Raw genomic sequence first — 11,108 nt, 5'->3', positions numbered from 1 at the left:
GGTTCCAATGTCTGACACCCCTTTCGGGGAAGACATTTTTGGTAATATCCAATCTAAACCTCCCCTGGCACAACTTGTGGCCATTTCCTCCTGTTGTATCACTTGTTGCTTGGGAGAAGAGACTGACACACACCTCGCTGCAACCTCCTTTCAGCTAGTTGCAGAGGGTGATAAGGCCACCCCCGAGCCACCTTTTCTTCAGGCTGAACACCCCCAGCTCCCTCAGCCGCTCCTCACAGGACTTGTGCTCCAGACCCTTCCCCAGCTCTGTTCCCTTCTCTGGACACACTCCAGCCCCTCAGTGTCTTTCTTGTAGTGAGGGGCCCAAAACGGAACACAGTATTCGAGGTGCAGCCTCACCAGTGCTGAGTACAGGGGCACAGTCACTGCCCTAGTCCTGCCGGCCACAATCTTCCAGATACAAGCCAGGATGACAGATATGATGAAGAAGGATCCCAACTGGTTTTCTGCTGGGAACCTTCATTCTATCAGTAGTATTTTTGGCATCACATACTGAGAAAATAGATAATGTAATATATAGCCTCTTTTTTATAAGTGTTTGGGGTTTTTTTAAATATAATTTGGTAGTTTGAAACAATTGTTAAATAATTTTTTGTGGGAGATATGTTCCAGCAGACTTTAATCCAGCTACTAGTATGTGGTACAGCTGCAACTTTCAGATGGTCTAGTTGCATCTTAGTTGCATGTTCATTAGCAGAGAATTATCCTGGTTGGAAAACTAGCTTATGATCCATATATTGCTGCAATAGCTTCTTCTGTTTCCTTGGGTAGTGTGGTAATATTCCTCTTCATTGGTCACATTTGCAAAGTGTAACCTTAATAGTACCTGACATAATGATCTTTACACAGGTCACTGTGATCTTCCTTAGTTAAAAACTGTAAAATGTTCCCAAAGCGGCAGATCTCCATCTGCTTTGGATTGTTCTAAATGACTGTGCAAGTGGAGTTTAGCAGTAAGTACAGTCTTAAATACTGCTTATGGAAAGAACTGTGGAGATTTTTCCCAAAGAAGAAAGTGTTCCTTTACATCTTCCAGTGTCACCACTGCCCTACATTGTCCTTTCGTTTTCCAATTCTCACATTTAATGGCAGCCTTACATTAACTATTTTACAGAGACACCCCTGTAGAGTATTTTAAGCAGAAAGTTGATTTTTAAAAGTGATTGTGGGTGACCAGTTGTTTGAAAAAAATGCTAGAAACTGGATTTGTTCTGTTGCCAGGTGAGTGAAGCAGGTGTTCACAGACCACATGTGGGTGGAATCCATGGACGAAGTAATGATGGAGCTTATTCCCTTGTATTAGCTGGAGGATTTGAAGACGAAGTGGTATGTCATTGATGCGAGCAATGGTTTTGCTGTTCTAATGCGTCAGTGTTTGTGAAGATAGAGTTAAATTTGTTGTTGATCCCACAGCTAATGCTTATGCAAATATGATTGTGGGAAAAGTAACTACTAATAACAAACTGAATATTTTTTAGTATTTGGAGAACTATGTAAGCAAATATTTCTTAAAGAACGCTTATGCTCATACTTAAACAAAATACGTCAATTACAGCCAGATTTTGCATTGTTTAGGGTAGTTAAATTTCAGTACACTCTTGAAGTCTGAATTTAGTATTATTTAAAATCTGATAGTGTAAATATATGCAAATATGTTTTATGTCCTGCTTTGGTCATGATTTTTATTGCTTTCCAGACAGGTAGATGCCTCTTCCTTTGGGTTTGTTATGTTTCTAATTATGTGATACATTTATTTTAATGAATCAAGAATAAAATGTACATGTTGCTTGGTTCTGTGAGGTTCTGAAAGTTCTTGACTCCTACTGATGAACACTTTCAGAACTTATTAGCAAAGTCACAGTATCTTGGATTATGATCCCTAAAGGTGCTGGAAAAAAATTCTCCTTTGGTATTAACATTTAAGTAGTGCAACAAAAGCAATTACCCTCCTAAACAAAAGAGTAAGTGCGTCTGAGTTTCATCTCGTGATGCTGACCAACATTTATTTATGAATAGATTACTGTTTTCTCCAATTAAATAATGTTTACACAGGAAACATCCCTTCCTGCAGTTCTGCTCCATCAGGTGGAATTTTGAATCATGCATCAGGTGAAGGGTGAAGCAGTAAGCAGTCTGGTTTTTTGAAACATGCATAGCTGCTATCCATAAGGAAAAAAGCATTGGAGAAAGAAATAACCATCTGCAATAGCATCTGAATGTAATGTATTCTTTGCCAACAGCACCTACTAGGTGTTGCTGCTGCTGCAGAGTATTAGTTTTTCTTTAGGGTTTTTTTTTTTTTCATATACCAGATTTTATTTCCCAATTTACTTCCTTTTTCCCTGTTTTTTTGGAAAAGTTTGAAATAAAACTCCTATAAGAATATTCACAGAAAAATCAATTTCTGCACTTACAAGTATTGTAAGTACAGTATCTCCTTCACGAATGAAACTTTTAAATAAAAATTCAGAAAAAATCCTCTGCTCACATCTAGTCACTTTAGAAGAGAGAGGTGACTCTTACTTGAATTTCAGTGGAATGGTATAGGCACTTGTGTATAAGTTTTTATAAAACTGAGAAATAATTATATTTGGGAGGACTGTTTTACTGTATCTTATAAACTTTATGCACCATTTGTGCACACTGCAGACATGGCTGTCTTAATGCTCTTACTGCTTTAAATTGACTGTTCACTATTGGGGTAAAATAATTGCAAAAATATGTTTTGGGAAATAGAATTCAGCATCTAGCTTTCAGATTGTGCCATTTTTATACTTTGCTTTTGGAAACTTAGAGTCCTGGACACCCAGACTTGTCTGCAAGTTTGCTGAAGTCGGGACATTCTGGATGTATTGGAGTGATCAATAATGACGAGTTCTGTCAGTACAGGATCTGGCCTCAAGATTGAGAATGGGTACAATCATAGTTTACAAAATGAGCATTGGGTGAAATTGATTTGCACATGAAGCTCAACCTTTCTTAATTACATACATATAAAATATTTGTACGTTAATCTCTTGTAAATGTTTAAAATTGAATTTTAATTGCAAGTTACATGGCTTACCTATTTAGGATATGGTATTACAATAGTTAGCTTTAGAGTCTTGAATATGTTAATACTGCTGATTTCCTGGTCTTGTTCTTGATAGTAACCATAATAGGGACATCAGCTGAAGAAATGGAGAAGTCTTTCAGGAATTTAAAATCTTAAGAATTATTTCAGAATAGACTAACATTTAAAAACTAGATATTGGGCATTAACAGTAATTGTGCAATGACAGTGTTCATGATGAAAGTATTTTGACTTGTCTGTTCAGCAGATGAGGTAGCTGAAGAAATTTCACTTTTGTGTTGAGAAGTTGCCCTCCTATTTTGTGTCATTGTTTTTATGTATCAGAGTTAAAACTGCTGTTTATTTTTAAAAATTTCAAGATCTGTATTTCTGCTGGCTTGAGGTACTGTTGTAAAGATGGTAAATTAATTATGTGGTGTGCTTAGTTTAATCTGAACAAAGATTGTTTCTTCTTTAAGTGCTTTTGCATATAGGATCATATGGGAAATCTCTGAACTGAGATTCAGAATCTCTTGGAGAATAATATCTGCTGTGATGGTTCGCATCCTCTTGCAAAAGATTCTGAGAATATAAAAGAGAATAGCATCTCTAATGACTCAAAAGGGACCCCAGGCAAATACACTTACTGCTTAGGTTTGTTGATATTTTATACCAAACGCATTCAGTGCCTGGAACATAGCCTTCACAAACCACTTCATGAAATGGCTTGCAGTCCATTTTAAATGTTCTGTGTCTTTGCATTAATCTTGCGTGTGGGTAGTCAGTTCCAAGGTGTCAGTACAACTGTTATTCCACTTTTTTTAAATAGTCCACCTGCCAAAACCCAATATTTAGCTCACTAGATTTGTCTGAGCCCTGCCGTAAGGATACAGCATTCCAGAACCCCTGCTTAGTGTGCACTGCACAGTGAAAGCACTTGATCAGTTCCCCCAGTCAGTGCCAAAGATGTAGTGCCAGCACTGTAGTGAATTGCATTCTTCAGTGGCTTTAAATCAGGAGCCTCATGTCTAAGTGGTTTATATACAGAGACCATTGTGACTAGCAGTTTACCTAGATATCTGTGTATGATCTGCTGCTTTATTAACCAATTTGCTGGGTTTGTCTGGGTTGCCTGAATCCAATGTGAGCCTTGGTATAGAGGAGATGTAGCATCCTATATAAATTTTCTGAACTATCATGCCAGGCTGACTACATTACCAAGGGAACAGTTCCTTTCCAGTTTTCCCACCTCTGTTTTATAGTACTGAGAATCCAACATAACAAGTTCATTACAGCCATTACACTGAGAGTCCCTCTGTTGTTAGTCATCTGGATTGAGTATATATCTGAAATCCTGATGCTCAGCGCCATGAAACTTACTGTTTTCACAAGCCATCATGTTTCCAAGGTCTAAGCACCTGCTGGTTTGTGACCTGCTTGGAGCTCGAGTGTAATGTGAAAAAAATTCAGTGTCTCACTATATGGTAACTATCAGATATTTTCCTTTTCACTCAGGTTTGTTTTTTGTCCAGTCTTTTTACCTCAAATACTATGGACATACTTTACATAATTTGTAGGGAAGTAGCTTCGATACTTAACTCCTTACTAGTGTTTCACATTTGCAAGACAGCTCCTATTCTGCAGGTTTGCTTTCCATCTTCTTTGTTAAGTCCATACTGTTAGCTATCAGTCTGTACAAAATGTTAGTTAATACTGAAGAGTACCTTTCTTGTATTATTTGCTGAATTTCGTTGTCCCCTCTATATGTGCATTATTTTCAGAATTACTTTCACATTCTGAAAAGCCTTATTTTGTTCACACAGATGCTTTTTACCATTCTTTTAACTGCTAGTACTACATCTGTCAAACTAGCCTTATCTGCCTATTGGACAGCTTCTTTCGTAATAGGGTGTAGAATCTGTGTCTATACTGCTCCTATCTGTGCTTTCCCAAAGTTCATTTGCAGGACATTGTATAGCTGGTTGTTTCTAAACCATTGAGGAACCCATTTGACATAATGATGAAGTAGAAATGAATTTTGCTGCTGTTCAGCAAAGTACCATTTAGCTCTTTATATATTATGCTTTCCAAGAAACATTCTGTCTGGAATAGAGCCTTAGGTCAAGAACATAAGCTTTGGTTTCTGATTGTGAATGCCTAACATACTGAAATACTTTCTTTCTGAAATTCATACGTTTTCAAAAGACGTTAGTCATATAGGTGCAACATAGGGAGTATCGTCATTCTGTACCCTTCATACAACTGTGAAGGATCAGCATAATTATACTAATCTTGTTGTGTCAAACTGAGTTTCTTACTGGACTTAATAGATTTTTCACATGAACACATGAAAAAATAATCCTTATAATATTAAGCATTTATTTAAATACAGAAAATAAAAGGATGGAAGTAACACATTCTAGTTGTATGGATAGAGATAAATGGTTGTCAAACAGTAAGTGCATGTCTTTTGGACAGTCCAAATCTTCCTTGCCTTCCTTTAACTAGGATTGTAGTTGGCTAATTAAATCTCTCATGAAGATTGCAGGACTTTTTGCCCTCAGAAAAACAATCAACCAGCAATCTCCAACAGATAGTCAAAAATAACTGTAATTAAAGGATGTTGTCTCAAAAAACTGCTCTATCTCCTAAGTAATCTCCCACTACAGAAGAGTGTCTTTGACATGAAAAGGCTTTCAGGGTGTTGTGTCTTTGGTGAACCTGGTTTGAAGTTAGACCTGGTTTTGAATGGAGAAGATAATGAGATAATGAATCCATATTGGTTAGCCTGAATTGTTTACATGTTAATGTTTAGTTTAAAGGTCTGGTAATCCACCATTTTTTGACTGAACACAGAAAAGAGTAAGGAAAAGCTAAGGAAGTGATGTACATACAGTAGTTGTCTAGTACTTTCATTTGGGAGTTATTTTTCAAAATGCTAATCTTCTTCCATCACCAGTTAGCCAGATTCTGCTGTGTCCTGCTTTGAAGCTGTCTTCCTTACTGTTCAGAAATCTAGATTGCCTAACACTGAAATGATTAAATGTTTTCATTGTGGTGGAACCTGTCACAATACTGGCAGGTTCTTGCCATCAAGAGCAGTTGTGGGGAGACTCAGAAACATCAGTTACGACATATTCAAGCTTTGCACTTAATGCAAGGGTTTTTATATTGATTTATAAATGACATATTCAATTGAGCCCTGCCTTTTTAATTGGCACCTTTTACTGCTGTGCTAAACCATAAAATTATAAAAATAAATCAGACAGTTGGGTAGATAGACCAATTCTGTCAGCACTTACATGCATACAGACTTAGGAGTCTTTAATGGGGATGATGATTCTGTTTCAGGATACAATCCAATCCTTTCAAATTTATTTGTCTGATAGCTAATACTTGTCTTGAATTTAATAACTTCATTTAAAAAGGCTTAGGGTTTTTTTAATTTTATTTTGTTTTGTCATATTAATAATTTGTGCCTTTATTCATCATGTTTTACTGAGATGAAACATGAAATTTTGCAGTTTTGTGTATCAAAAAAGCCAATACGACTTTTTTTTTTTGTTCAGACTGAAGGTTGAAGCTTATGTAGAGATCTCTTTGTGTTCATAATAGCATATTTTACTAAGTAATTAATGCAATTTTTGTGTTTATCTTGGGACCAAACTTTGCAATCTGAGCATAATACCACAGGTGCTAATGGAAATGAGAGAATAACTGAGAGCTCTCTTGAGATAGCTGATATTCCAGTAACTTTAAGTAGCTAATGCCCCTTTCAGCTGCTGCATAAAAGCATCCAACAGAAATAATGTGGTCACACACTTAGGTGGTGATTTTACTTTTTCCATTCTCCATAATCTTATCCATCTGCTTCTCTTCTATGTCTGTGCCTGACCAGCTTATAGTACTGGAGCTTTGGGCCCATCTTCCACTAAAATGCCTCAATATGAGTGGCTGAAGTTCATTTCCTCTATAATATGATCAAACTTTACAAGCAGGACAGTTAAGAAATAACTTTATGGATAGAACATTAGAAAAAGACACATCCAGGAGGTAGTAAGAGAAGACAGAATAACAACGATCTTGCTAGCTTTTGAAAGAAAGTTTGGTGCAAGGAAGTTGAATTCAGCTGTAAGCAGTAGAAGAGAAATAGCAGAAATACATGTTTTAAGGTAAGAAAATGAGGAAGAGGTAGGAAGAAGGAACAGAAGGGAAAAAATAAAACTGTTTTAATAGCCTTTTGGCAGTTAGTTTGTTTCTTAAAGAACAAGCAGACATCAATAATTCCTTCTGCCAAATGTTTTCTTTAACTTGAATGTAGAATTTACAACAGTGTCAGTATCTTAAGATCTACTTTCTGATCCTGCTGAGAAAAAAAATAGCTTTACAACTTTACCTGTCACATGCAGGCTATCAGTTGAACACTGTTTTGGGCGGTAGGAAGGTCCTGCATTGTCTATAGACTCAGAATGCTATTGAGAAATTGTTTCAGTGAGTCATTACTCATCAACAGATCCCAAATAATAAGCTGTGTGAATATTCCTGGCATACCCCACTTTCAGAGAAAAACTTCATAACCACAATGGAAGTAGGTTCTGTAGGTTTCCCAGTACGTCTCCACTTTACCAGTATCCCCACTTCACTTCCACTTGGTATGGGCTGTATTTATATCCACATTTATTCCACTGTAAGGAGACTCTGTCTGTGCATCACTTACTCTTGCCATTCTAGATTTTCTCTCTCTACAAGCACTTACATATTATCCTGAGGTTTCTTCCTGTCCTTTTTTAGGAGTTACTCTCATATCAGAGGTTCAAATATCCTCCCCATTTCTCTTCATCCAGTCCAGATCAGCGCCCTGTATGGCAAGATCTCTGTCATTTTCCTGCACTTCTAGGAACTCTTTGTCCTTATTCCCTGCAATGCGGGTTGGTTTTTTGTTGTTGTTGTTGTTTTTAAATACATCTGGTGTGAAATAAGTGCATGTAGTTCTTCTGAGAAGTAAAGCAGAAATGAGCCTTCCATATGCTGGGGAGTGTTAAAAGATGCCAACTTCTTGTCATTTGACCTGTAACAATTAAGTTCCATAATTGTTCCATTTCTCCTCCATTTTACTTCCCTTGGACTTCCAGTTTCCTCCAAATCTATAGTTTTGCCTACTTATGCATAGAACACTCGGGTAATTAAAGAGAAACAAATGTAATCTATCACATGTGGAATCTGTTCAGGAGGTGAGCATGTATGCATAGGCCTTCCTTCTATCAGTGCTGTCTCTCCAAGCACAGTATCTTCTGTTTGCCTGTGGTTAAAGAGCACCACCCAGAGAACCATTCAGTCTTTCTCTGAAGGCATTGGAAGTTTGATGGTTTTAGCCCTGTTATATTTAACCTGTTTCCCATAAAAGTATGTTCCTGTAGGTAATTATGAATACTATTACATTTATGCCTTCTTGCTTGAATTATGTCTGTAGTGATTTGTCCTTGATTTATGTTTGTCTGTTATGCCAGAAAAGTCTATTCATTACTTTCTTCTCATCAAGATGATTTTACCTAGTTATTGATAAACAAAGCAGTTTGTAAAGAACGTGTCTTGTCCTGTAAATAATTTTCTTCATCTTGCTTGCATATGTAGTTTCTGTCTTTCCTCTATTTCTTTACATTCTTATATATATATGTTACTTCAGTATTTAATAAACCAAAATCACTCTGGATTCATTGCTTTCAAAAATATATCTTTCTGGTTTTCGAAACTTGGCACAAGCTTCTTATTCAGTGTTAAATTGCAGTTTGTTTAAATAAGCCTGATTCTTCAAGCAAATCCATTCCTATTTATATTATTATTATTATCACAATCATCTTCTTGTGATCTGAGCATTTTGTTTGCCTTGACAATCACTGAAAAATTAAACATAGCTCAATTCTGTGACACCTTATTAGATACAATTTATTTTAAATCCTTTCTTAGTAAGTAGTTCTTGTCTTGTTGGTCTTCCATTCTTTTGAATTTGTTTCATATATTGTCCTTGTACAACATCTTTCTATTTCTGTTATTTTTTAGACTCATTGAGTAGAATAAGAAGGCTGTTTCAAGAAACGATATACCAGAGGTTATACATGTCTTTGTTAGCTTTTGAGTATTTTTAACCTCATAGCACTTGCTTGTTATTATGTCTAGATGTATTTTGAATGACAAATACTCTAATACTGCAGCTGAATTTTGGTTACGTTTCCCTAGACAGAATAAAATAATTTGTATAATTAATCTATGGCTTTGTTTAACCAGCATTTCTCTTTCTAACTTTCTCTTTTTCTGCTGTTGTCAGTCATGAAATATCTGTAACAGTCTTGCACTGGATCCTTAACAATATCAGACCTTTAATAGTAGTAGAAATTCGCTGAATTTTACTACTGTGTAGAAGTATGTTCAGATTCTTGCTATAAAAATTAATATAAACGTATTTTCCTATTAAGTATTTATCTCCTAGTATTCTTCATGCTGTGTACAAAATTTGCATCTCCAAAGAGATGTCATATTAAATATATTTGTAGAATATACATATTTCTACAATGCTTGAATTTGCCAACAGTAATATGAATTTCTGTGACATATTTTCTGAAGAAAGTAGTAATACTGCCTCAACTTACGCATATGTAGATTTTTAATATTTTTACAGTTCATGGTAAAAGATACTATCAACCTTCTTTCATTTAAAACAAATTCTATGTAGGAAATGTATTACAGAATTATGTCAGCTTATAAGATGCAAATCTAAATGAGTTTAAACCCTTACTAGTTCAGAAGAGCTTTATTATTATGACATTAAAGCATTTGCCTTGTATGTAAGGCAGAGTTGTTTGTACTTATTAGTGCTTAGCCCATTGCACAAGCTGAACTGATCCCTCCAAGGTATTTACTATGTATTTCACAAATATCGTATTCTTGTAAACTAAATGGAAGCTTTAGGACAAGTAGACACTTGTGTTCCCTTCCTCAGAATTTCTGTCCCCTCCCCCAAATAGCTTTTTTTAAAGATGCAAAACTCCAATTTTTAAGGCAGGCAAAGTTTTCATAAGAGTTTTCTGGTGGATATGGCACATCCAGACCAGTAGCTTTCTGCTGGCACAACTACTGTAGAAGGACACTGATGCTGAAATTGAAAACACATTTTTCCATACCTTGGATTACAATTTCTCTCTGTCTGAGTAAATAAGTGAAGTCACTTTTTTTCTTTTTTTTTTTTTTTTTTGGTTAATTGAATTGCTTTACTTTGGAGTATTAAAATGAAGGATAATCTTCTTGCACAGGATCGAGGAGATGAATTCACTTACACTGGGAGTGGAGGTAGAGATCTTTCTGGCAATAAAAGGATTGGAGAACATTCATTTGATCAGACATTAACACACATGAATAGGTAAGTTTTGAAGACAAAAATTTGAAAGTATTCCAAAGCCAAGAGCTGGGTTGTAGTGCTTTAATTTAAAACTAATATTTTGCTATATTCGTTCACTCCTGTCATGCTGCTTTTGTAAACAGTGGTGCCTCTTGCTGCTAAGAGGTACTTTATCAAGAATTACATTTTGTTGTATGCACCTGAGTGAAATACATACTGTATTGCTGGTGCAACTATTAGTCATAACTGTGGTTGAAATTGTTCTACAGTTTTCTTCAGACAACTGTTTTAATTTAATGAGAAGTTTGTCAAAACTCTTGGGTGGACATGTTCTATTCTAGGTGTTTCAAGTTTCTTCTTCAGTGGTTAAATCAATTATGAAATTTAAGTAGAAAGAAAGCATGTTTGTTTTCCTTTGTTACAAGAAATCTTCTATTTTGCTAGCCCTTTCTTCCATCATAATTTTCTATAAAACGGAAGGAATTAGGGTGTTGCTTTATCAAAACCATGTGCTTTAAAAAGAAAATGTATGTCCAAAAGATGAATTAGACAACTGCTAAAAAGTGTTTTTACGTCTTCTAAAAGTCTGTCTGAACAAAGGGTTCTCCATCCTTTTCTGTTTCTTAGAGCATATCACTGTTGTGC

At 35.8% G+C, this 11,108-nt stretch overlaps 1 protein-coding gene across 1 annotated transcript in view; it reads left to right on the top strand.

Moving 5' to 3' along the window:
* LOC104516282 (E3 ubiquitin-protein ligase UHRF2-like) overlaps positions 1-10,488 on the top strand; it is a gene marked incomplete at its 5' end in the record, with an annotated part of 25,123 nt that extends 14,635 nt beyond the window's left edge. Inside the window, 2 exons of the mRNA XM_010160567.1 lie at positions 1,243-1,347; positions 10,378-10,488. Coding sequence (XP_010158869.1) covers positions 1,243-1,347; positions 10,378-10,488 — 216 coding nt within the window. The remainder of the gene's footprint in view (positions 1-1,242; positions 1,348-10,377) is intronic.
* Positions 10,489-11,108: the final 620 nt, after the last annotated feature.

This window comes from Eurypyga helias, unplaced genomic scaffold, assembly GCF_000690775.1.
Source record: "Eurypyga helias isolate BGI_N326 unplaced genomic scaffold, ASM69077v1 scaffold2771, whole genome shotgun sequence".
NCBI classification, from domain to species: domain Eukaryota; kingdom Metazoa; phylum Chordata; class Aves; order Eurypygiformes; family Eurypygidae; genus Eurypyga; species Eurypyga helias.
Note: the sequence above shows the minus strand (reverse complement) of the source record. Positions and strands in the feature narration are given on the sequence as shown.